General features: G+C 46.7%; 2 protein-coding genes across 4 annotated transcripts in view; one reads left to right on the forward strand and one right to left on the reverse strand.

The window, feature by feature from the left end:
* Nucleotides 1-2,309, reverse strand: part of C8H19orf54 (chromosome 8 C19orf54 homolog) — a 52,358-nt gene extending 50,049 nt beyond the window's left edge. For both annotated transcript variants that reach the window (XR_004540379.1, XM_033955319.1), the window contains exon 1: nt 2,023-2,309. The gene's annotated coding sequence lies outside the window, so the exon portion shown is untranslated. The remainder of the gene's footprint in view (nt 1-2,022) is intronic.
* Nucleotides 2,310-2,314: 5 nt separating this feature from the next.
* Nucleotides 2,315-24,470, forward strand: SNRPA (small nuclear ribonucleoprotein polypeptide A). 2 transcript variants are annotated; one of them, XM_033955320.1, is made up of 7 exons: nt 2,315-2,465; nt 3,762-3,850; nt 19,799-19,971; nt 21,319-21,492; nt 21,819-21,983; nt 22,129-22,217; nt 23,632-24,470. In XM_033955320.1, the coding sequence occupies exons 2-7, from the start codon at nt 3,778-3,780 to the stop codon at nt 23,789-23,791; spliced, it is 834 nt and encodes a 277-aa protein (XP_033811211.1). In that variant the 5' UTR covers nt 2,315-2,465; nt 3,762-3,777; the 3' UTR covers nt 23,792-24,470. The 2 variants fall into 2 exon arrangements, with proteins under 2 accessions (XP_033811211.1, XP_033811212.1); XM_033955321.1 differs by having other exon boundaries at nt 2,347-2,458; nt 23,632-23,791.
* Nucleotides 24,471-27,242: the final 2,772 nt, after the last annotated feature.

The raw sequence follows: 27,242 nt of genomic DNA on the forward strand, positions 1-27,242 counted from the left end.
GCTGCCCATTCTAATCCTACAGGCGGCTCAGCATTTAGCTCAGCAGCAGGACTTGATAAGAGGTAAAATTTGAAACACATATATAGCCAAAATTACTGTGGGCCCCCTTTCACAAAGCTGTGGCAGCAAGTCCCAGTATAGCAAATGTGATGCAGCCCATAGGAATCGAATGGGTTGCGTCAAATTTGCCTGCGGGACTTGCTACCGTGCCTTTGAAAAAAGGGCCCCTATATATTTTTCTATATTGTACCAATATTTACTAATGCTATATATGTATTTGCAGTACTAAGAATATATGAAATATACATACATGAAATACAGGTATAAAATTAACATAAATTCATATCTGTAAGCTACTCAAATACAGATACTGAAGATTTGAATATTTATTTAACAAACTAACCCCCTTTTACTAAGCCGCAGTAGAGGTTTCTACCATGGCCCGGAGCGCTAAATGCTCCCAACGCTGCTCACAGAATTCCTATAAGCATCAAAGCATTTAGCGTTTAATATTTAGATGTACAAATATATGCATAGGGTTACCAGATGTCCAGGAAAACTCGGACATGTCCTCTTTTTAGAGGACTGTCTGGGTGCCCGGACGGATTTCTAAAACCTGGCAGTCTGTCCAGGTTTGGAAAGCCCTGAGCCCAGGGCCATGTCTGAGGAGCCTCTGAGCATTCGCAGATGTGACAAGATGTCACACGCATGTGACGATATCATTGTGTCACATCCGTGCATGCTTGTAGGCCCTCCAGACATGGCCCCAAGCTCAGGGAAGAAGACAAGGGTGGTGTGACTTGGGGCTGAACAGGGCAGGGCTATGTGTCCTCTTTTTTTTTAAGGTAAAAATTTGGTAATCCTAATGGTGCATAAATAAAATGTTAATGTTAATATAACCAGCACATACATAAATAGTACAAACACTTTTTTCTACTGGTGACATTTCAGAACAAAACATTCCAGGGAATTTAACACACACATCCCTTTTTACAAAACTGTAGCGCAATTTTTAGTGCCGGTCATGAGACTCCGAGCTGTTACTGCTGTGGCCAACGCTAAAAAACAAACTACAGTTTTGAAAAAGAGAGGGGGGGGGTAGTTATTTAAATTTACACATTTTCTTTGGCTAACACATAAATGTTCTATGTGCACAAAAACAAATTCATTCCCACCATAGGCCTATTACTACTTCTACTTTTTCATTTTTATAGTGCCACTATCCATATGCAGCATCATATACACATGCATATACTTTACTTAACAGGCAATCTGCTCTATATGAGGGGGCGCTGAAAAATTCCCAGTCAAGAAGAGAATGACATAAATATGGTTCAATCAATAATCTGAAACAATGTCAAACACACAGAATTTTGTTTCTGCAACTTGTCACTTAATGAAATAAGATAACACTCTTTTCAGCTACAATTTAGGAAGTTGGTTGGTTGGGCTGAGAACTTTTCAGCCCCCTCCTACTGTATTCTCTTTAGTGTCACCTAAAATTACACATTTGCAAGGCTGGCCTTATAAAAACTTCATGTCCGAGATGCACGCTAATGTTCATTTCTATGCATGGATCACTGTTTTATGTTCAGAAATTGTTTTCAAACTTCCTCTTCATATTGTAAAGAAGATAAAGAAGGAGCACAAGTTATTCGACCCCCGTTTGTGTCTATCATACACCCTGTAAAAAAACCAGAAAAATGAAGGCACATAAAGACCACGTGGCCTATTCAGCCTGCCCATCTACGTATACCATCTCCTATCTGTTCCTATCCATTGATATACGATTTATCCAAGCTTTATTGAATTCAAATACAATCTTCGTCCACCACCTCCCCTGGTAGCCCATTCCACACATTCACACCACAGTAGCTAACATTGCAAAAAAACAAAAACAAAAAAACCCCCAAAACAACAACAACAACCCAGAATAGAAAGTTTAGGTAAAACATTACAATACATGCAAGCATATAACATTTAGAGATAAAGTACATATAATAAAATAATGTCAAAATACACCTCTCTTAGTACGCTACAAAGGAATCAGGACGCTACCCATTAGCATTATAAATGCAAATAATAAATAAGGTCTATAACGAAACGGAACAGAAATTCTCCGGCCCCCGATTCAGCTCGCCCAGCCGGAGCCATTTCGTATCCGCGTTGCCACCACGTCCGAAACTATCTTGGGCGAACCACGGTGAAGGGCACAACAGCTGTCCAATCACAGCACAGACCGTTCCTCTTTTTGACCAATGGGATTCAGCCGAAGGAGAGAACGAGGGAAGCGGTGGGTTGCCCTTTTATTCCTCCTCAAGCCCCTTTAATTAGGAGAGCAAAGCAAGCCGGAAGCGAAGATTCGCGGCCGGAAGTACGTAAGTCGATTGCTCGGGAGTTCGAGGGCTGGTTGAAGCGGAGCGAAAAGCGGCAGATGCTGAGGCCGGTTCTCTTTTAGGTGCATCGTAAGTCATCCGTGGCCATGAACAGCTATTGAATGCCGAGGGTGTACTAAAGTTGTAGCTGCAGCTATGCCCGTACTCGTGCTCTGGGTATTGCTGTGTTTGGTGGGCCCGTTACCTTGGTAGGGGCGAGTTAAGCCAGGCTTTGCTGTTGAATGCTGCGACTTGCAGTTCTGATTCTCCTTAAAAGCAGTAAGAATTCCAAGTCCCGGCAACATAGTTGGGGGTAAAAGTTAGGATTGGATCTGCCTGTTGTTCGATTGAATCCATTCCCCTTGGTCTCGGTAGTGGAGTGGGCAGCTCTGGTTTTCAGATTAGACTAAGAGAGCGTACTCCAGATTTGAGTTTCTCTCTTTTTACATTGAGCAATGTAGTCTTTCGTTGTTGTTCCAGTTACTAGGATTTGGTTCACCCCTTTTTTTCAGTTGTAGCTCAAAGTGTGTTGCATTCTTGTCCAGTAGTTGTTTCTCTGCCCTTGGAGGATTCGCAAAATAAGCTTAATGAACGGTTAAGTGATTTGCCCAAGGTCACAAAGGGAGACTGTAGGATTTGAACTGGGCTTTTAAACCAGTAGTCTCAAACCCAAACCCTTTCCTGGGCCACATTTTGGATTTGTAGGTACTTGGGGAAGCCTCAGAAAAAAGAATGTCTTATTAAAGAAATTACATTTTTGCATGAGGTAAAACTCTTTAGCGTTTATAAATCTTTCTTTTTAGCTAAGTCTTAATAATAAATTGTAATTTATAGCTAGACATATGATAAAAAACTGTTTTTTTTTACTTTTGTGATTATGCTAAACATACTGAGGGCTTCAAAATAGTAACTGGCAGGCTGCATGTGGCCCCCGGGCCATGAGTTTGAGACCACTGATCTAAACTGAAAAACTAGCCATTGCATGCAAATGTAGTTACTAGCCATAGCAGACAAAAAACTACTAGAGTCTTCTTTACTTATGTCTACTGTAATTATGAAAGCCAGCTGTCCCAATGGAATAGGTTTTGATGCTACCTGTTCTTGGTCAGTATTTCAATCTGGTCCTCTGTATATTTACACAGTAAAAGATCTATTTATACAGTGGAGATAATAATCTACCACTGGAAAGGTGAATAGTTTGGTTTATTAATACAGTGAAGATAATGCATGCATGCAGTCTTCTATATTTTTTGTAGTGGATAGCTTGAAAATGATGTTGGTCATGAAGACCTGGTTGAGTATTACTTTAAACTTTCTCCCTGTGGTTTTACTCTAATACCTGGCACACACAGGATTGTGCTTATTATGTTCTCTATCTTTGTATAGGTATACCATTTAAACCATGGCTGGACCAGACGTTCGTCCCAATCATACAATTTATATCAACAATCTGAATGAGAAGATCAAGAAAGATGGTAGGTCTAAGTGTGGCTTGTTTCTTTTCAAGTTATATTTTAAAAATGTGCATCAAAGATTGATTTAAAAATCAGCAGTACCCTTTATGCATTATAGTAAAAATCAGATGTGAATGTTTTGTGCTGTCTGGATTCCTTTTCCAGTCAAATAAGAAACCAAAGTGAGTAAAAAGGTAATCTGGAATATGCCATATTTTTATGTATATTATGTGCACATTATATGCATTTTTTTTTTTTTTTTTTTTACAAATCATGAACCCCATCCCCTGTACACTATAAAGTTGTTGCTTTTTTTTTTGTACACAGTTCTGCCTTTGGACCCTCTCCTCCCCTCGGCTACCTTCTACTGTTAGCTCTGCTCTCCTTAAAGCCCTCCTTACTTTATGCACACAGCTGTCTAAGAGTCCATCTTAGAACAGATTACTAAAACAAATAGGGCTATAGAGAAGGGTAAAGGAGGAGAGAACAGGTATCAGAATGGCAGCTGGGGGAGGAGGAGCACTGATATAGAGGACTTTAGGGAAGGGGATCCCAAATGCAGCAGCTGCACTGCTGGCCTAAGCAGGAAGACTCTAGGAGGAAAGGATATTTTTACACACATAACATGCACATATTGAATGCGTTGTAAAAAATGTCATATGTATGTGTTATACACATGGGCTTGTTATATAACATGAAAATACAGTATACATCCTCTATAATAAAACCCTAAGCGCACATGCGCACTTAGGACGGCATGTTCCCTGACAGCATGATGTGTCCCTCTGTGCCGAATTCCATTTTCGAACACAGAGGCAGGGAATATGCTGGCGACTCCCCCCCTCCTGCCCTCACTCACTGCAAGGCCTGCAGGGTGTTCAAAAATTGCCGCTGCTGCTCTTCTTCAAAGCAGCCTGCTGAGGATCGCTGGCCAGCTGTAGCGAACCTCGCAGGCTGCTCTCCACCTCGGTAGCACGTTCCCTCTGACTTGATCCCGAGGGGCAGGATCGCGTCAGAGGGAACGTGCTACTGAGGTGGAGAGTGGCCTGCGAGGTTTGCTACAGCCGGCTGCTTTGAAGAGAAGCAGCAGCGGCGGTGGTAGCGATTCGTGCCGGTGGGCCAGAAGAGAGCAGGAAGCCGGGTTTGTGAGCAATACAGGCAGGCAGGGGGCCAGGGTGAGAGGGAAAGGGGGCTGCTTTGGGGGAGGGGTGTGCTGGGGGCAGACAGCAATCATGCTTTGCTCTGGGAGGGGGGAAACAGAAGGAGGCCACGGAGCAGGCAGGCATGGCACAACAGGGGGAGAGGGAAAGGGGGCTGCTTTGGGGGAGGGGTGTGCTGGGGGCAGACAGCAATCATGCTTTGCTCTGGGAGGGGGAAAACAGAAGGAGGCCACGGAGCAGGCAGGCATGGCACAACAGGGGGAGAGGGAAAGGGGGCTGCTTTGGAGGGAGGGGTGTGCTGAGGACCAGACAGCAATCATGCTTTGCTCTGGGAGGGGGAGGGAAAACAGAAAGGGGCCACGGAGCAGGCAGGCATAGCACGAAAGGGGGCCAGGGGGAGAGGGAAAGGGGAATGACAGACAGAAAGAATGACAGACAGACAGGGGGGCAGAGAAACAGACAGACAGTGGCCAAGGAGAGAAAGAGAGAAAGAAAGACAGGCACATCTATTCTAGCACCCGTTAATGTAATGGGCTTAAAGACTAGTGTGTTTATAAATGACACTCAGATTACTGGATCCTGAGTAACTCTGTTTTTATCCATAAAGTATAGTCAAAACCAATAAAAACAAACCTAAAACATCACTTAAATGACATCTGGCAGCTGATGAGACAAGCCATTGAGGTCTCTCAGTGTGATAAACTCATCCCCCATACAGTGGCTTCCCAACTAAGGGCTAGATTCACTAACCTCCTTTCCGTGTCTGATCCGTACCCGATTGCATGCAGGCTGACAAATTCACTAAAGGCCTGGATGCAAATGGGGACGATCATTGGCATACCCCCCCACCACCGCATGGATCGCTAGAGAGTGATCCTTGAGCATGTGCAGATCATCTTCCTTGCCTGTAGATGGTTTGCGCATGCTCTCAGTAGGAAACTTTTTTTTTTTTTTTTTTGCAAGTCCGTGGTTTTAACCCACCTTATGCTAAAGGTTAAAAAACACGTACTTGCAGAGAGAGATTCGGGGCAGAGAGCAGGGTGGCCAAAGCAGGAGAATTGGGGATTTTAGCACAAGCGACTGGTCCTCACCAGTCGCTATTTTTTTGATCAGCCAGCCAGTCGATAAGTTTAGTGAATCGCATTTTTCCTGCTTTGCATGCTGATTCCCCTCATTTGCATGCAAGGATTGGGATTGGATCAGAGGAAAGGTTAGTGAATCGCATCAGAGGGAAATCGGGTCTCAAAGGGCTTGCAAAACCATTCGGTTTGCTTAGTGAATCTAGCCCAAAGTGAGATATGGAAGGGAGACCTTCATAAGGTGTGGCAAACTAATGAATATCTAAGTCTGTGGTTAATACTACTACTACTACTACTAGTGGTTAATAAGTCTACAAGTATTACCTGGAACATAACTGCAGAAAACCCACCAAAAAAGAGGTCTGCCTCCTGATAACCCTTCTGCAATATCATAGAAATATTGAGGGGGGGAGTGGGAACAGAGTAAGGACTGATCTCTGCAGCACTCTACTGGTAACACTGAACTCCATTCACCACTATCTGGCACTAAGCCCAGACTTAATGAATCGGAGTAATTAGGATACAGGGACAAGGCCATTCACTGTCCCGTAGAGCGGTGAATAGCCTTGTCCACACAGTAAAGTATCTGCCATGTTGATTCCCTTCCGTTCAGCAGCCCTCCTCCTGATCGTGACACTCGCTCCCTCGTCGAGCTATCTCCCTCCCTTCATCTCACTTTTGCAGGTGCTTTTCAGAGTTTCTCTTTCTGAGGTGTCCAGACGTGGTAACCATTCTCACAAGTCCAGCGCGACTGCCCCAAAACTGCTCCTCTGACATCAGCCTCTTTGTGCGGATGGGATCAGATGATTTGTGGGGATGGTGCTGGGATGAGGGCCGAGCTCACAGGACAAGGACCGAATTCGTGGGGATAAATTTCTTTTCACCCTGTCATTCTCTACTATAGAGTTTCCTGCAGTTTTTTACGGCCCATACCTAGGGACTTGGTTTATAAGTTGCCTATGTAAAAATAATATCAAAGGCTTTGCTAAAATTCATATAAACTCTCCCTGATGTGCTTTGGTCATATTCAAAACTCCTCTGGTAAAACCATGCTGCATGTATTATGTTGAATTCCAGAAATTGTGTGCCATTTCCTGTTATAGCAGCAATTCCATTAAATTTAGTACCTCTCAAAGTCAGATAAACAGATCTGTAATTCACAGTTTTCTCCTTCCACTTTTTTTGACAAGTAACCATATCTGCATGTTTTGGTCTCTTTGGAATTATTATTATAACTAATAATAATAGTTTTATTTAGTACTAGTCTTTAAGCCCGTTAGATTAACGGGTGCTAGAACATATGTGTGTGTGTCTGTCTTTTTTTCTCTCTCTCTCCTTAGCCACTTTCTTTCTTTCTGCCTTTCTTTTTCCTTGGCTGTCCATCACCACCCCTTGCCTGCTCCCCCTGTCCATTTTCCCTTCCTTTTACCTCCACTGTGTCCACCACCACCCCTTCACTGCTCTCCTTATGCAGCAGCAGCCCTTCTCCCTTTGTTTTACCTCCCCCCTGTCCAGCAGCACCTCTTTCCTTCTCCCCCTGTCCAACATTAGTCCTCCGTTATTTTTTCTTCACCTCCCCTGTCCATCAGCATCTCTTTCCTTCTCCCCCTGTCCAGCAGTAGGCATCCCTTCCTTTTTTATCCTCCCTCCTCCTTCTTATCCCTATGATACTCTTACCTTGCTCTGCCCCTGATCAGAGGTTCCCGACAGCTGCCCAGTTGCACCCATTGGAAAAGTTCCCACTGCCGCATCCCGCACCCCTCCTGACGCGGCTCCCGCTGTCCTTTCTGTCTGTCTCTGTCCCTGGCCCCCTTTGCCTGTCTGTCTTTCTGTGTATCTCCCTGACCCTGTGTCTTTCTTCTTTCCTTTCTGTCTCCCTTCCTCCCTCTGTCTGTCTGTCCAAAGCAGCATTCCATCCCCCTCCCCCCACACCAGTTCCCTGTGCACCTGCCCCTGTGTCTTTCTTATTTTCTTTGTGTTTCCCTTCCTCTCTCTGTCTGTCCAAAGCAGCATTCCATCCCCCTCCATTTCCCTCCCCCCACACCAGTTCCCTGAGCACCTGCCCCTGTGTATTTCTTATTTTCTTTGTGTTTCCCTTCCTCTCTCTGTCTGTCTGTCCGTCCAAAGCAGCATTCCCTTCCCCTCCATTTCCCTCCCCCCCCCACCAGTTCCCTGTGCAGCAGCATTAGCGTTTCCTCTACCCGCCCCTGTCCCTTCCCCTTCCCGCGGGCCGGACTACAAAGGTGGTGATTCCAGCAGCGCTTTTATCAGTCTCCACACGCTGCTTCAGGCCCTTCTGCCCTGATTTACTCTGACACGTCCCTGATGACATCATCAGAGACGCGGCAGAGCAAATCAGGGCAGTAGAAGGGCCCGAAGCAGCGTGTGGAGACTGATGTACACGCTGCTTGAATCGCCATTCGGACCCGCGGGAAGAGAAGGGGGTGGGCGGCAAAGGAGAAACGGAGATCGGCGGCGGCGACAGGAGAAACTGATAACGTCGTCTGGCTGCGGTCCGGCTTGTGGAGGCGATCGGGTGGTGACGTATTCGCGCGCATGCGCACTCCTTCGGCCACAGACCTACAGCGCACGGAACACGAAAATAGGACTGCGCATGCGCGAGTTAGCCTTTTATTATATAGGATTTATATACCACTTATACCCTAAGTAATTTATATTCAGGAACTCAAAACATTTTTTTTCTATCTGTTCCAGTGGGATCACCATCTATCTAACATACCTGGAGCAATGGAGAATTAGTGACTTGCCCAGGGTCGCAGCCCAGGGCTTGAACCCACAACCTTGGGGTGCTGAGGCTATAGTTCTAACCACTTGGCCACTCCTCCCTCCTGCAAACTATGATTGCCAAAAAAAAAAAATTGAAAAGGTCATACTAGGGCTGCGAGATCCTTCCTGTGTTCTCTTGATAATCTAGGATCTATTATGTCCTATCCCATGGCTTTAACTGCATTTAACTCCTGATGAATAATATCTTCTGAAAACTATTTGAAGTCTTCTTTCCTTCCCGTTTTACGCCAAAAGATGTATGAAGAGAGACTGGATCCCTGAATATGTATACCTTAGAGGAAAGAAGGGACAGGGGAGATGATTCAGACGTTCAAATACTTGAAAGGTATTAACGTAGAACAAAATCTTTTCCAGAGTAAGGAAAATGGTAAAACCAGAGGGCATAATTTGAGGTTGAAGGGTGGTAGACTCAAGAGCAATGTAAGGAAATTCTTCTTTACGGAGAGGGTGGTGGATGCCTGGAATGCGCTCCCGAGAGAGGTGGTGGAGATGAAAACGGTGATGGAGTTCAGAAAAGTGTGGGATGAACACAGAGGATCTAGAATCGGAAAATAATAGTAAATATTGAAGAACTAAGGCCAGTACTGGGCAGACTTGCACGGTCTGTGTCTATATATGACCGTTTGGTGGAGGATGGGCTGGAGAGGGTTTCAATGGCTGGGATGGTATAGATGGACTGGAGCTTTGACGGAGACTTCAGTAGTTGGAATCTAAGAACAGTACCGAGCAGAGCTTTGGTTTCTTGCCCAGAAAATACTACTAATCATTTCTATAGCGGTGCTAGATGTATGCAGCGCTATACATTGAAACTTCAAGAGACAGTCTCTGCTAAGTACAATCTAATCAAATAGACAAACAGGACAAGAAGTGGGTTAGGGAGTTTCTCAGGCATGGGCGCTTTACATGCGAGTGGGGGTTAGGAGTTAAAAGCAACCTTGAAAAAGTGGGCTTTTAGCCTGAATTTGAATACTGCCAGGGATGGAGCTCGACGTTCTGACTCAGGCAGTCTGTTCCAGGCATATGGTGCATCAAGAGAAGGAATGTAGCCTGGAGTTGGCAGTAAAGGAGAATGGTGCAGAGTTCCCAGGGAGAAATAGAGGGAGATAATTGAGCAGCAGCAGAGCGTCAATAAGAGGAGTTTGAACTGTATGTGGAAATGGATAGAGAACCAATGAAATGACTTGAGGGGTGATGTGAGCATAGTGACTGGCGGAATATGTCATGCAGCAGAATTTTGAACAGATTGAAGGGGACAAAAGACCAGACAAAGTAGTGTTGGAGTGGGGATTTCAAGAAAGGGGACGGCTGTCAATCTACAAGTGGGGGAAGAGGGGAGTGGTGGGAGAGATGCTGGACTGTGCACTGAGGAGTGGCAGGGTCAGATGCTGAACTGTAGGATGGGGGGAACAAGGGGCAAGAGAAAGATGCTGGACTTTGCACTTGATGGAAGGGAGAGAGACAAATATGGAGGTGGAGGGAAAGGAATGGGCAGGAGGAAGGGAAGGAAGTGAACTGTTGAATCCCAGGGGTGAAGGAAAGGAAGAAAGAGAATGGTCTTCGGGGTTGGAGAAAAGAGAGGGAAAGATGCTGGGCAATGAAAGGGAAGAGGGAAGAGATTGGTCCTTTAATCATTTGATAATCAAAATGCAGCCCAGGAAAAAGATAAATGATCATTTTAGTATAGCTATTCCAGTCATGAGACTTTCTGTATCGCATCTCTGACTACCTTACTGTGGACAATAATGGCCTTGTCTCTGCAGTGAAGGGAGGGAACGCATGTGGTCACCGATCGCACTCCCTCCCTCCATACTGATAGCTGCCACCCGATCACCGCCCAAGCATCTCCCTCCCTCCATCCTGATCGCCACCACAGCCTGAGCCTGATTGCTGTCGCCCAAGCATCTCCCTCCCTCCATCCTGATCGCCGCCTGAGGCCGATCGTCACCGCCCAAGTATCTCCCTCCATCCTGATCGCCACCACCGCATGAGCATCTCCCTCCCTACTTTGCCTTCGCGGCAGAGAATTTCTCTAAATGTGTTTCTTACCAGCAGCCGGAGCGTTGAAATCACATGTGACTGCCGTAAAGATCATCTCTGACGCAACCGGAAGTTGCATCAGAGACAACCTTTCCTGCAGCCACACGTGATTTCAATGCTCCAGCATTTCAATGCCTGCCGCGAAGGTAAGGGGCAGGGAGGGAGAAAAGGAAGAAAGGTGGGGTGGAGAAAAACAGATGCTTAAGGGACCTGGGGAAGGTGGAGTGGAGGAAGTGGGGAGAAGACGCTGGGAAATGGGGAAGAGAGAGTGGGGAGAAGATGCTGGGAAATGGGGAAGAGAGAGTGGGGAGAAGACGCTGAAGGGAAGTGGAGGAAGTGGGGAGAAGACGCTGAAGGGAAGTGGGGAAGAGAGAGTGGGGAGAAGACGCTGTGGGGAAGAGAGTGGAGTGAAGACGCTAAAGGGAAGTGGGGGTGACAGAGTGGGGAGAAGATGCTGAAGGGAAGTGGGGATGACAGAGTGGGGAGAAGACGCTGAAGGAAAGTGGGGAAGAGAGAGGGGAGAAGACGTTGAAGGGAAGTGAGGAAGAGAGAGTGGGGAGAAGACACTGGGAAATGGGGAAGAGAGAGTGGGGAGAAGACGCTGAAGGAAAGTGGAGGAAGTGGGGAGAAGACGCTGGGAAATGGGGAAGAGAGAGTGGGGATAAGACGCTGAAGGGAAGTGGAGGAAGTGGGGAGTAGACGCTGGGAAATGGGGAAGAGAGAGTGGGGAGAAGACGCTGAAAGGAAGCGGGGAAGAGAGAGTGGGGAGAAGACACTAAAGGGCAGTGGGGATGACAGAGTGGGGAGAAGATGCTAAAGGGAAGTGGGGAAGAGAGAGTGGAGGAAGTGGGGAGAAGACGCTGGGAAATGGGGAAAAGAGAGTGGGGAGAAGACGCTGAAGGGAAGTGGAGGAAGTGGGGAGTAGACGCTGGGAATGGGGAAGAGAGAGTGGGGAAAAGACGCTGAAGGGAAGTGGGGAAGAGAGAGTGGGGAGAAGACAGAGATGTCAGACTATGGGGGAGCGGAGGGAAGAAGAAGGGTGCCAGACAGATTGGGGGAGGGTGAAGGGAGAGGCACAGTAACAGCAAATGGAAGGCACAGAGAGAAGACAGACAGTGGATGGAAAGAATTGAATGAGGAAAGCAGAAACCAGACAACAAAGGTAGAAAAAAAAAATTCTATTTATTTATTATTATTTTTTTTTAGGATAAAGTAGTATATTAGTTGTGTTGATAAAAATTTATAAACAAAGCCCTGCCAGCTGAACATCTATTTCTCCAGAACTTTGATTTATAAGGAAGGAATAAGCTAAATATTGCAGTACTGAGGCTTGTATGGATGCTGTGGGGAAGGGGAAGGTAACGGCGGGGATGGGGCAGTGACGGGGACAGATTTTTTTCCCCTGTGTCATTTTCTAATGTAGCCACAATAGGTCATTTAGCCAGATTCCAGAAATGAGGAAGTACAGTGGTGCCTCACACAACGAACTTAATTCGTTCCAGGAGCAAGTTTGTTATGCGAAAAGTTCGTTATGTGAAACGCGTTTTCCCATAACAATACATGTTAAAAAAAATAATTCGTTCTGTAGCATAAAAAATGCTAAGATGACATAAAAAAAGATAAATTTTTGGTTATTATTTTTATCTAGATACATCTAAAAACATAATTGTTTTTTAAAACAACACACATTTTTTAAATTTAAAGACAGACTAAGTAGAGTCTAATTTTACAGTGAGAGAGGGCAGAGTCTCAGCGGCAAAAACTGGGACTTAACTGTTCATTTTTTTTTTTTTTCTACCGTGTTTCCCCGATGATAAGGCAGGGCCATCAAATAAGACAGCCCCCCCTTTTTAGAAAAAAATGTAAAATAAGGCACCCCCCCGCAAATAAGCCACCCACCGATACCTGCGCTTACCCGAATCGGGTGGTACGGTGGGTGACTCCGTGTGGTCCCTGGCACCCCCGACACGATCGGGGCAAGAGGGAGCTCAAGCCCTCTTGCCCCCCCGACTCCCCGACACGATCGGGGCAAAAGGGAGCTCAAGCCCTCTTGCCCCCCCGACTCCCCGACACGCTCGGGGCAAAAGGGAGCCCAAGCCCTCTTGCCCCGCCGATTCCCCAACTCCCCGACAATATCGGGCCAGGAGGGAGCCCAAGTCCTCCTGGCCACGGTGACCCCCTAACCCCACCCTGCACTACATTACGGGCAGGAGGGATCCCAGGCCCTCCTGCCCTCGACGCAAACCCCCCCTCCCCCCAACGACCGCCCCCCCCAAGAACCTCCGACCGCCCCCCCAGCCGACCCGCGACCCCCCTGGCCGACCCCCACGACACCCCAACCCCCTTCCCCGTACCTTTCTGTAGTTGGCCGGACAGACGGGAGCCAAACCCGCCTGTCCGGCAGGCAGCCAACGACGGAATGAGGCCGGATTGGCCCATCCGTCCCAAAGCTCCGCCTACTGGTGGGGCCTAAGGCGCCTGGGCCAATCAGAATAGGCCCGGGAGCCTTAGGTCCCTCCTGGGGGCAGGGCCTGAGGCACATGGTCGGGTTGGGCCCATGTGCCTCAGGCCCCGCCCCCAGGAGGGACCTAAGGCTCCCGGGCCTATTCTGATTGGCCCAGGCGCCTTAGGCCCCACCAGTAGGCGGAGCTTTGGGACGGATGGGCCAATCCGGCCTCATTCCGTCGTTGGCTGCCTGCCGGACAGGCGGGTTTGGCTCCCGTCTGTCCGGCCAACTACAGAAAGGTACGGGGAAGGGGGTTGGGGGTGTCGTGGGGGTCGGCCAGGGGGGTTGCGGGTCGGCTGGGGGGGCGGTCGGAGGTTCTTGGGGGGGGCGGTCGTTGGGGGGAGGGGGGGTTTGCGTCGAGGGCAGGAGGGCCTGGGATCCCTCCTGCCCGTAATGTAGTGCAGGGTGGGGTTAGGGGGTCGCCGTGGCCAGGAGGACTTGGGCTCCCTCCTGGCCCGATATTGTCGGGGAGTTGGGGAATCGGCGGGGCAAGAGGGCTTGGGCTCCTTTTTGCCCCGATCGTGTCGGGGAGTCGGGGGGGCAAGAGGGAGCCAGGCAGAGAGGGCAGTTAAGCGCAGTGCCTGCGCGGAAGGATGCAGTTTATTAGTCCAGGGGAAGGGTATCTAGCATTCATAGTTTCATCTCTAAGGATTTTTAATCATATTAGAGAACACCTCCATGAGTCCATTGCTGTAAATGTTTGCTCGTTGGACAGTAACTTTGTGAAGAATAGAACATAACAAAGATCATCAGGAAAATGTCATTCTGTCTAGTGCAGTGGCCAGGCACTATTTTGAGGCCCTTGGTATGTTTATCATAATCACAAAAGTAAAATAAAACAGTTTCTTGATCATATGTCTCTTTAGCTATAAATGACAATATTATTATTAGCCGAAAGGAAAGATTTATAAACTATAAAGAGTTTTACCTCATGCAAAATTGTCATTTCTTTTTTTTTTTTTTAATTTATAAATTTATTAATTGTTACAACATAACAAAATCAAGCAATTTACAAAGCATACAAAAAAATACTTCAAATCAAGATATATATTCAAGTCCACATTATTAAGGGCTGGCTGGCTAATCTTATTGCTGACTTTAAATTCAAAAACATAAGGAAGAACTAAAACATCAGTTATCTAATAACTCTACAGTCAGACAAATAATTTCATTTCATTTCATTCCTTCTCAGCTTCTGCACTAGTAACAGGCAATAAATCCAACTTAGGTTTATCTAAAAGAAAATTTTCTAAATGAACTGGATCCAAAAATATATATCTAGTATTCTGATAAGTCACCAAACATTTACAGGGAAATTTAAGAAAAAAAGAAGCACCCACAGCTAAGGTTCTCCCCTTGAGCTGTAGGAATTGCTTCCTCCTGTATTGAGTTTGTCTTGAGACATCTGGAAAAATATTTATCTGTTGACCACAAAACAAGGCATTTTTGTTCAGAAAATAGAGTTTAAGAATATCTTGTTTTTCTAATTCAGTCATAAAAGTTGCTCTCTTAGCTATATAATCTTTTGATGATTCTAAATATTGGGAAATATTTAAACTATCAGGTGACACCATTTGATCTTCCCCCCCTTCTTCTGATACTTTTTTGGAACTATTTGGTAAATAATAAAGATTATCTGGAGAAAACTTTTCTAAGCCAGTATAAGAAAGTACCTCTTTAAAATACATTTTTAAAAGTTCCAAAGGAGAAAGAAAATGAGATATAGGAAAATTCAGAAATCTGAGGTTCCTAGATCTCATAGCGTTTTCCATTTTTTCCAACTGGAGATGTATTAAGAGTATTATCCTTAACATGAGATACAGCAGCAGATTGCATTGCAGATACAGATATTTCTACTTTCTCCAATTTCTTTCCCATAACTGCTAATTGAGAATCATGCTCAGCCACTTTATTAGTTATTTCTGATGAAAATTGACAAAGTTGAACTACTGTGCCTTGTAATGAGTTCTCAATTCTATTTACAACAGTCCAGACATCTTGTAATGTAATTGATTTATTGCCCAACTCAGGCCTAGAAATAGGACCGGTAGGCATTGAAACAGGAGACACCATGAAAGATATAATTTTAGAATCTAGTTCAGAAGGTAATAGAGAGGCTGAGTCCGAACCAGATATGGAGACGGAATCGGCCTTCTCTGATAATAAAGTAAGAGGCTGAGGTGGAGGCGTGGGCTCGCCGGATGAGATAGAAGCAGAGAGGGACCGAAGTTCAAGCCTACCTTCAATAGGTGTTACAGTTGAAACGGAAAGATGACGATCCATTGGTCCAATCACATTCACAGAAGAAGATATAATCTTAGCTTTCCGTTTTCCCATAGTTGCCCTTAGTGCTTCACCGCTCCTCCCGGCTCCGAAGGGGCTCCAAAGGGGCGTGTCCTGCCCCTTTGGCCATGCCCCTTCGGTCACGCGGCCTTAGGCACGCGTCCGCGGGCCGCGTTCCGCGGCACACTCAGGATTTTATGCTGGGTTAGAGGACCTCTTTCCAAGTCGGCAAATGCCGGTGGCTGCAGGGGTGCCTGACTGAGAGAATCGCCAGCAAGCTCAGTCAGCCCTCTTTCTCCGCGGCACACTCAGGATTTTATGCTGGGTTAGAGGACCTCTTTCCAAGTCGGCAAATGCCGGGTGGTGGCTGCAGGGGTGCCTGACTGAGAGAATCGCCAGCAAGCTCAGTCAGCCCTCTTTCTCCGCAGCACACTCAGGATTTTATGCTGGGTTAGAGGACCTCTTTACAAGTCGGCAAATGCCGGGTGATGGCTGCAGGAGTGCCTGACTGAGAGAATCGCCAGCAAGCTCAGTCAGCCCTCTTTCTCCGCGGCACACTCAGGATTTTATGCTGGGTTAGAGGACCTCTTTCCAAGTCGGCAAATGCCGGGTGGTGGCTGCAGGGGTGCCTGACTGAGAGAATCGCCAGCAAGCTCAGTCAGCCCTCTTTCTCCGCGGCACACTCAGGATTTTATGCTGGGTTAGAGGACCTCTTTCCAAGTCGGCAAATGCCGGGTGGTGGCTGCAGGGGTGCCTGACTGAGAGAATCACCAGTAAGCTCAGTCAGCCCTCTTTCTCTGCGGCACACTCAGGATTTTATGCTGGGTTAGAGGACCTCTTTCCAAGTCGGCAAATGCCGGGTGGTGGCTGCAGGGATGCCTGACTGAGAGAATCGCCAGCAAGCTCAGTCAGCCCAAAATTGTCATTTCTTTAATAAGACATTAACTATTTTTTTCTGAGGTCCTCCAAGTACCTACAAATCCAAAATGTGACCCTGCAAAGGATTTGAGTTTGAGACCACTGATCTAGTGGTATTGTACCTGATAGGAAGGATGAATTTTATAGATTATTCCATACTCTGGTGCAAGTAAGGATAGACTTTTACTTGTACAGTACTGTATCCATGGTTGGTAAGTGAGTGAACATTTAATATTTTCTCCAGCAGAGGCAACTATCTTTATTTAATGCATTAATTGTGTTTAGGCAATTTGTGTGGACTGATGTGTGCAATGGGCAGTATTGTTAAATACTAAACTCTCCTGGTCTTAATGTTAGACAAGCATGACAGTGTTATCATTGTGAGGAGAAGGAGGGGAAGGGGGTAGCTGGGGTGTCCAGTAATTGAAGTAGGAAGGTGTCTGCTAGCAATCATTGCCCTTCACTCTATAGACAGCAGAAGAACCTCTTCAGATTTAGATATAAGGGCCTAGATGCACAATTCTCTGATTCCATGATAAAAATTAGTGTGGCAGGAGTGATTTCCCCACTCTTCCCCTGCTCAGCACAAATAGCATACAAATTACCATATTTTCACGTAGATAACACGCACCCGTGTAAAACGAGCACACGGGTATAGTGCGCGAAAAACACAAATTTATGTACATAAATTTTTATATACCGCGCATGCTGTCCGACTCTCCTTTCGCCCGCCCCGACTCTCCTCTCCCCCTTGAAGTCCTGTCCCCACCCTGAAAGCCTGATGCCCCCCCCCGACATCCGATTCACCCCCCCCCCTGCAGGACCGCTCGCACGCACCCGCACCCCCACCCCAATGGACCGCTTGCACGCACTCCCACCCGCACCCCCACCCTGAAGGACCGCTCGCACCCCCACAGCCTCCCGACCCCCCCATCATGTAGAAGCTCCTACCGTTGTCCTGCTGCTTCCTCTTGGCGGTCCTGACTTCCCGACACGATCGGGGCAAGAGGGAGCTCAAGCCCTCTTGCCCCAGCCAACCGCGGCACCCCCGACACGATCGAGGCAAGAGGGAGCTCAAGCCCTCTTGCCCCAGCCAACCGCGGCACCCCCGACACGATCGGGGCAAGAGGGAGCTCAAGCCCTCTTGCCCCAGCCAACCGTGGCACCCCCGACACGATCGGGGCAAGAGGGAGCTCAAGCCCTCTTGCCCCCCCGACTCCCCGACACGATCGGGGCAAAAGGGAGCCCAAGCCCTCTTGCCCCGCCAACTCCCCGACAATATCGGGCCAGGAGGGAGCCCAAGTCCTCCTGGCCCCGGCGACCCCCCCCCCCCCCCCGCTAGTTGTTCGGGCCAGGAGGGAGCCCAAACCCTCCTGGCCACGGCGACCCCCTACCCCCACCTCGCACTACATTACGGGCAGGAGGGATCCCAGGCCCTCCTGCCCTCGACGCAAACCCCCCCTCCCCCCAACGACCGCCCCCCCAAGAACCTCCGACCGCCCCCCCCCAGCCGACCCGCGACCCCCCTGACCGACACTCCCACCCCCTTCCCCGTACCTTTGTGTAGTTGGCAAACCCGCCTGTCCGGCAGGCAGCCAACAACGGAATGAGGCCGGATTGGCCCATCCGTCCCAAAGCTCCACCTACTGGTGGGGCCTAAGGCGCCTGGGCCAATCAGAATAGGCCCGGGAGCCTTAGGTCCCTCCTGGGGGCGGGGCCTTGGGCACATGGTCGGGTTGGGCCCATGTGCCTCAGGCCCTGCCCCCAGGTGGGACCTAAGGCTCCCGGGCCTATTCTGATTGGCCCAGGCACCTTAGGCCCCACCAGTAGGCGGAGCTTTGGGACGGATGGGCCAATCCGGCCTCATTCCGTCGTTGGCTGCCTGCCGGACAGGCGAGTTTGACTCCCGTCTGTCCGGCCAACTACACAAAGGTACGGGGAAGGGGGGTGGGGGTGTCCTGGGGGTCGGCCAGGGGGGTTGCGGATCGGCTGGGGGGGCAGTCGGAGGTTCTTGGGGGGGCGGTCGTTGGGGGAGGGGGGTTTGCGTCGAGGGCAGGAGGGCCTGGGATCCCTCCTGCCCGTAATGTAGTGGGGGTAGGGGGTCGCCGTGGCCAGGAGGGTTTGGGCTCCCTCCTGGCCCGAACAACTAGCGGGGGGGGGGGGGTCGCCAGGGCCAGGAGGACTTGGGCTCCCTCCTGGCCCGATATTGTCGGGGAGTTGGGGAGTCGGCGAGGCAAGAGGGCTTGGGCTCCCTTTTGCCCCGATCGTGTCGGGGGTGCCGCGATTGGCTGGGGCAAGAGGGCTTGAGCTCCCTCTTGCCCCGATCGTGTCGGGTGTCGGGACCGCCAAGAGGAAGCAGCAGAACACCGGTAGGAGCTTCTACATGATGGGGGGGTCGGGAGGCTGTGGGGGTGCGAGCGGTCCTTCAGGGTGGGGGTGCGGGTGGGAGTGCTTGCGAGCGGTCCTTCGGGGTGGGGGGGTGGGTGCGTGCGAGCGGTCCTTCGGGGTGGGGGTGTGAGCGGTCCTGCGGGGGGGGGGGGGTGAATCGGACGTCGGGGGGGGGGGAACTATGTAAAAAAAATTTGTACAACACGCTCACACGTATAACGCGCAAGGGTATGCGCGGTACGTAAAATCCACGTATAATGCGCGCGTTATATGCGAGAAAATATGGTATATGCACGCTATTCGTGCAGAGCAGTTGATAAAAGGGGGAGGATCTGTGCCTGGTGCCTGCTCAGAAGAGCGATTGCTAGTACAGCTCCTCTCTTTCCCTTCTGAAAATCTTTTCTCCCTATTTGCCGATCAGTGCTGACAGGACTTCCCAAAGCTACTACAGCTTTGGGGCTCCCCCTGCCACTCGGCTGTTTTGGCTTCCCCTGCCAGCGTAGCACTGATCCTGCAGGGGAAGCACAAAAGCCACCATTTGGCGACTTTGGGGAGTCCTGCTGGCAAGGAGAGCATAAAGTGACCCTAAAGCCTGGAGCCCCTCCTGAAAAAGGCACCTGCCTCCACCCCCTGATATCCCCAAATCCCTCCTGCACTGGGGGAGGGCTTAAGTCCCTGATTACTTGCGAGGAGACTTACTGTGCCTCAGGACCAATGTCTTTTTCATTTTTTTTTTTCTCTTGTAAAATTTATGGATTGATTATCTTTTTTTTTTTTCTTTCATTTCCAGAACTCAAGAAGTCCCTCTATGCCATTTTCTCCCAGTTTGGTCAGATCCTGGATATCTTGGTGTCTCGGAGTTTGAAGATGAGGGGTCAGGCGTTTGTTATATTCAAAGAAATAACAAGTGCGACCAATGCGCTGAGATCTATGCAAGGTTTTCCCTTCTACGACAAACCTATGGTGAGTACAGTGGTGAGAGGCTTCTTACCACAATCAGCCACAATCCCTTTAAGGAGCTGTAGCTGAAAACATCTAATTTTTAAAGGAGCATTATCTCCATAGAGTGACGCAGGGACAAATTTTCCCCATCTCCATGGGATCTCTATCCCCATTCTGTTCTTGCGAGCTCTGTCCCTACCCCGTTCCTGCAAACTGTCTTCTTCTGCACAAGCCTTGAACACTTTAAAATCCATAAGTTTTCAAGGCTTGTGCGGTTATGGCAGAGCTTGAAGGAATGGGGCAGGGCCAAATTTATCACCATGCCATTCCCAACCAACAGACATGAGAGAAGTGCACACCTGAAATTCGTCTCCCCACCGGCTAGAGGATGCAAATATAAGAGATACCATCAACAACTTCTATCGTATCAAGCAGCCATATGGGGCAAAGACTTAGAAAAACTAATTACACTCTCAACCAATTATGGAGAATTCAGAAAACACCTAAAAACATACCTGTTCTCGAAATACCTAGGTAACGAATCAGAACAATAGCCCCCTTCGCAATCCCACCCAAACCTGATCTTGTAAACTGTTAACCCCCAATCACTAACTATGAATGCCCCAGTCAATCCATGGAATTTTTCTAATTCATTGTAAACCGCACGACACTGAATGGTCCTGCAGTATACAACCTGTTGTTATTATTATCAAGCTGTTACTATCAGATGAACACTGCCATACTCTGTAAGCAGCTGTCTGTACAATTACTCTTTATTGTAAACCGCCTAGAAGTCGCAAGATTGTTGGCGGTATATAAGAATAAAGTTATTATTATTATTATTATTATTATATTATTATTCTCTTCATACAGCTGGTGCACAAGATAGTGCAGCCTTCAGGTGAGGGGCTTTATGCACATTTTCCATAGGCCTTTTTATTTTGGGCTTACTGTAGTAGGCAGTGCTCTTACCACATGAAGTCTGTAGTCATCCAAAGTGAGTCTGAACTTGCTATCTCCCACCCATTGTAGTGGTCTTATGTACCATGCTGTTGCCCAGCTACAAGGCAGAAGCCAGTTAGAAATGGTTTGCTACTTGACTTTTAACCCTTTAATTGGCAGATGATGAAACGGCTGCTTTACGTAACTTAATGTTGGACGAGAGCAACAGTGCCAAGTAACAAGCATTTGGAGATGCAGATCTCCCATAAGAACCATAGAAGCACAGGTTGCTTCTGAGCAGCAATGCCAAATAAAGGGTTAAGAAGTCAGTGGTTGCTTTTGTAAGGTAGGTGACTCTTATTGGTGTCCACCCTCTCCTCCGGTGTTTATACTAACTCATGATTTCTTCCAACTGTGTCTTTCTAGAGGATCCAATATTCCAAGTCCGATTCTGACATCATTGCAAAGATGAAGGGTACTTATGTAGAGCGAGACAGGAAGCGAGAGAAGAAGAAGGTGAAGGTGCCAGAGATACCTGTCAAGAAGACCATACCTGGGGCTCCTGGTCCAGTGGTTGGTGCTGTCCCAGGACCCATGCCTGTAAGTATTGACAGCACACTTGTCTGTTTAAATATGATGGAAATGACATTTGCCCTGAGTATGTTGTCACTCTGATGCTGGTTTATCCATGAACATAATGGTGCACCCTTTGTTAATTAAGAACTTTACCCACAGACCTTGGTTTTTGAAATCCTGTAGATGGACTTTATGCATCTCCTTTCAAACCTATAGAAACTAAGTCAATGTTACCTACCAGTCTTCATACATCTTTGAAGTTATGCAGTATTTAGAGAAGGTGCTCCATAGAATACTGACTGTGATAGTTGATTGACGCTTGCTGGTCTCAATCTTCCTTTGTTTCACAGGGTATACCCCCAATGTCCCAGGCTCCACGTATGATGCACATGCCAGGACAGCCCCCATACATGACTCATGGAATGATGCCTATGCCAGGTATGGCTCCTGGACAAATGATGGGTGGTGGCATGCCTCCTGGACAGATGATGCCCGGTCAGATGGCTCCGTCCCAGGTAAGTCTTTAAGCCAGAACTTCTGCAGGTGCTGAAAATCAGATTAGATCATGGCTTGATCTGTGCATCTTGGGAATAAGCCCAGAAATTGGGGGTTGAGAGAATGTATTTTGTAAAAACTTCACAAAGCTGCTTTTTCTTGCAGATATCGGAGAATCCACCAAATCATATCCTCTTCCTTACCAACCTGCCAGAAGAGACCAATGAGCTGATGTTGTCAATGCTGTTCAACCAGTGAGTACAGGCACTGGCACAATGCTATCTATGAGCACAAAGCTTAGCTGCTTTGGCTTCCATTCCTGTGCCCTTTCTTATAGTGCTAGATTTGCCTTTTATTTCACACTGCTTGTGGAACCTCTATACCTTCGTATAGCTGAATTCCACCTACATTTTTGAAAGTCACCTTTTGGGATTCCTATAGCAGATTAGAGTTTACTTTTTTACCTGCACATATCGAGGCAGAGAATCTAACTCTAGAAAGATTAGAATGGGAGAAAACAGAACCATGAGCCCGATATTCAGAATATAATGCCAAGTTTCTGAACTCGCCTTATATTTTCGGCTGAACATTCACCTAAATTGAAAATACAACTTTTGGTTAAAATTTTTAAGTTTACCACTTGTGTGCTTAGAATTATTTATTTATTTTAAAAAATTTATATATCGCCTAAAGTCTAGGTATTTTACAAAACATACAAAATAAATAATATGCTCAGACTCTCCTACATCAACCTCCACTATGAACATACTCATTTAGTTAACATAAATGCATTGTCCTATGACTTGAACGAGTTGTTTTTTTAAAGTATCGTAGAAATACTTGCTGTATTTTTGTTCATATAAGTACATTGACAAATAACTGTGTACTCAAAAGTTCCTTAAATTTCCCTGGGTTTACATAATCATAACTGACCTGTCATTGAGTTCCAAAATTTCACCCCTACTATTGAAAGCATAGAATTCCTGACCCTGGTATGTATCACATTTCAGTGACAATTTCGTATCCTGTGCAGATTTTAATTCCCTTCTTGGACCATACAACTCCAACAAATCTCAAATGTCCAGGGGCTGTATGGTATAAAACTGATGAACAATTGAGAGCACTTTATGTTGGACTCTGTTGTACAGGAAGCCAAAGTAACTGCATAGAATTGGTGTAATATATGGGCCATCTGTGAAGCACCCACAATCAATCGTGCAGCAGAATTAATCAAAACTTGCAGTGCCCTACTTTTTGCTTTCATGACCCCCAAATAAAAATCGGTGCCACCTTAAATCCACTACTTAATGTCAGACTTGAATTTAGGATCCTAAGAATATAACTTTAGGAACTCAGCCCTAATAGGTTCCCCAGACTTGGGGCTCTCAAATTCCTTTGAACATCTACCTAAGGTTGGTTGGTTTTTTAATCATTGGGAAAACCAGTCACAATTCTAGTAAATTCTCTTCAGTTTCTGATGTATCCCTGATATTGCCAGATGAGATTTATTATCGTGTATTAAATGTACATGCCCTGGTTACACATTCTGACATGGTTGGCTGCTTCTGGTTACATGGTGGGAGGAGACAGAGCAGGCATAGCCCAGTTTGCATGGACTTGTAAGTAGAGGATATGGATGGCTAACTTTTGATGTCCTGTTGCCCCTAGGTTCCCTGGGTTCAAGGAGGTACGTTTGGTCCCTGGCCGGCATGACATTGCCTTTGTGGAGTTTGAAGATGATGTACAGGCAGGAGCAGCACGGGAGGCCTTGCAGGGCTTCAAGATCACACAGTCCAATGCTATGAAGATCTCCTTTGCCAAGAAATAAAAGCGGTGACTCTGAAAGCCCTTGTGAACTTTACTGCCCAGGTCTAAGCAGTTGCCTATGTTAAAACAGTATAATTGTATGGGGTAAAGTGAGGGCAGTATGTAGGAGGTAAGTGATGGTGGGAGAGGGGGAGTGGAATAAAGTGAGGGCAAGTATGTAGGAGGTAAGTGATGGTGGGAGAGGGGGAGTGGAATAAAGCGAGGGCAGTATGTAAGAGGTAAGCGATGGTGGGAGAGGGGGAGTGGAATAAAGCGAGGGCAAGTATGTAGGAGGTAAGTGATGGTGGGAGAGGGGAAGTGGAATAAAGCGAGGGCAGTATGTAGGAGGTAAGTGTTGGTGGGAGGGGGGAGTGGAAACATACTTATGCAGGTTTTGTGCAGTAATGGTGGTTAAGGAGAGAAAGAACATACCCCTTTTCCTCCAGGGATGGCGATATGGTAAGTTCTTGTTTGCTATGTGTGCAGGGCAGCCAAAACATCAGCTATATTTGTGTACTGGTTGGGCTTGTGCGATTTGGTTTAAGTAGCAGCCTTTAGTTTTTTGTTTTTGTATTTTCTTTTAATATGTTTACATTAGAGATATATATTTTTAAATTGTTCTTGAAAAGCATTGCACCCAGAGTCTGATGTAGACAATGCACCTGGTGCTTCTCTCTACTAATAAATGTTTCATAAATTCAGTCTGTTTTTGTCTTATCTGTCAATAAGCCCTAGTTCAGTCTGAAAGAGGCCGTGTTTTTCCTTCTTGCTTTGAAATGGGGACTATATTGCTTTTGCTTAACAGAGACATTTGTTCTCCATCTTGGAGGTGTCTGAAGTAGAAAAACTACCCACTATAAAAACTATTTCTAGAAAAACTGCTTGGCAGGCAATAATGGCGCTGGGTATCACACCAAAAACAAGTCTGGTTTTCCACTTGTGAAAAGTAAGAGGAGGCTCAGAGGAAATGCCGTCGTATAAAATGGCACATAATTACAAGTTTTACGCACATTTGCGCCACACAATTCTCAGATGAAATGGCAACTCAGCTCTACACAAACCTACAATGCTCATAAGTACCTTATTCGTGTTTCTTGTTAAATACCACTCTATTCCTGAACTCTCACAAGATCTCTTGTAGGTAGCTTCATTTGTATAGTTTTGCTCCTCCTCTTATCTCTAGACTGCCCTCCAACTTCCAGTCTTCTTCTTACAAGCAAGACAGAAGTTGGTCTAATCTGCCCATGGGTGTTTTTCTTTAGCTTCAGTATTTATTTTTTTATTTATTTTTTCTTTTTACTACTTTGCGTGATTTATTTTTCGTGCTGTAGAAGACCCCGTTGGGAGACAGCGCTGGCTTCAGGAGACCACAGACTCTGAGGTGGAGAGTCTGCTCCAGGGCTTCTTGGCAGTGCACCCACCTGAACAACCTCATTCACAATTTGGGAGCTTGGGGGACCGTTCTTTTGAGAGTATTGCTCACCCCAGGTTCATCCGTTAGTGGGTTTGAGCGCCGGCTGCATGGTGGTTTATCCAGGATCGGAGCAGAGACTGTATTCCCCCCCCTGTTTTGGCATTCGTAAGCTCCGGATGAGGTCGAGGTCTCTGACCAAGACATTGGACCCGAAAGGCAGTCAAAAGAAACAGGTAGTTAGGTTCCAAAGCTTGCTGAGACAGAGGATCTTCTTGTAAGCTTTTACAGCTTCCATCTTGCAGCTCTCGGCACACAGCATGGTACAATGAATAGCAGACTGACAGCCTGGCAGATCATTTCGGGGGAGGGGGGGAATCTCTAAAATTGTGTTTTGGGAGGTTTGGTGGCCAGTCCTGGGTCCCACCACCACCTGAAAAATCCTAAAATTGCAATTCTTTTTTTTTTTAAATTCTTTATTCATTTTAAAACTTTCATCGAGTGTACAAATATAATAAACAAAATTAGTCTGAGCATTTGAACATCTTATCATTATAACTTATAAGTAGAAATGTAACCCTCACCCCACCCTCCCTCAAATCCCTCTATTCATTCTAAGATCATATATTTGAAACCCTCCCCCCACCCAATTCTAAATGGTATATAATTAATAGAAAAATGGCATCTAATCATGACAGAAATATGTTAATGGCTCCCATATTTTGGGGAGAGATTCAAGATGGCGATGAGAGCAGACGCCTGAGAGTGAGGCTCCCTCTCTTGTTCTCGGCCGGCGTTGCTTTTTCTCTGAATTAGCAGTTCTCTTACCTTAACATGGGTAAGAGGAAAGGAGCCCTCCGCGGCAACCCTCCAGCGGCGGTAGCGGCACCGCGTCTGGTGCAGAGCACAATCGAGGAAGCTTGAATCAGCGGTGGCTACTTCAGGGGTGAGCCCGAATTCGTCGGGCGAACTCAGCCAGCAGCTTCGGGCGATGTTAAGCCCGGAACAGAGGCAGCCACCCCCACAACCTGGAAGCAATGCAGTTCTGGGAGTTCCTGATGCATCATGGACCCGGGAGGAGTCTTTGATCCTCAGTGAAGGAGGGCTGGTAGCTCCAAGCTCATCTGGAGCCGAAGAAGAAGCTGCAGTACACCGACAGCTTACCCACACTGCAGGAGAGGAGAGAGGAGCTTCGGGAGGAAGTAAGATCACTTTTGGGGTGTTGGAGAAGCCTAAGGTAATTGATATGGAGGCTTTATGGCAGGCTATTTCAGTTATGGACGCTAACCTCAAAATGTCTTTTTCCACTTTAAATACTGACTATGGGACTATCCACTCTAAAGTGGAGCAACAGGGTTTGGCCCTTAAAGATTTAAGTGAGAAAATGGAAAAACAGGAATCAAGAATTTGTGGAATGGAAACATTGGACTTGGAATTAGTAAAAGAAAGAACATTTATTGCTAGAAAAATGGAAAGTTTCGAGAACCAATTAAGGAAAAATAACTTGACTCTTAAATTTTCCAAAATGTCCCTTAATTTCACCAATGGAGATGGCAAGAAAGTATTTTAAGGAAATTTTGCTTATTCCTATTGAAAGTTTGCCACCTATTGTTAGAGCTAATTATTTTCAAATCAAGAGACCTGTGGAAGTTTCCACTCCTAATGAGATTCAAGGGACTAACAATGAAAATATGAACTTAACAACTTTTCTGGAAAACTCCTTGGAGGTCATAACGGAAAGGAAAACCCTGTTAATAACTCTCGCTTTGGAAAGTGATAGAGAATATATATTGCGTTTGTATTTTCGTCATATTAATGATCAGTTTTTAGGTTCTAATGTTCGAATATTTCCTGATATGTCTTTAAGATCCCAGAGGCGTAGGAAAGAATTCTTGGCATTAAGGCCAAGAGTCCTTGCCTTGGGGGCAAATTTTTTGTTGAAATTTCCTGTAAAATGTTTTGTCTCTTATCAGAATAAGAATTACTTGTTTTTTTAACCTAAACAACTAGTAGGATTTATAGAATCCAAAGAGCAAGTAGTGCCTATGACTGAGAATGTATA

This window comes from Geotrypetes seraphini, chromosome 8, assembly GCF_902459505.1.
Source record: "Geotrypetes seraphini chromosome 8, aGeoSer1.1, whole genome shotgun sequence".
Taxonomy (NCBI): Eukaryota; Metazoa; Chordata; class Amphibia; order Gymnophiona; family Dermophiidae; genus Geotrypetes; species Geotrypetes seraphini.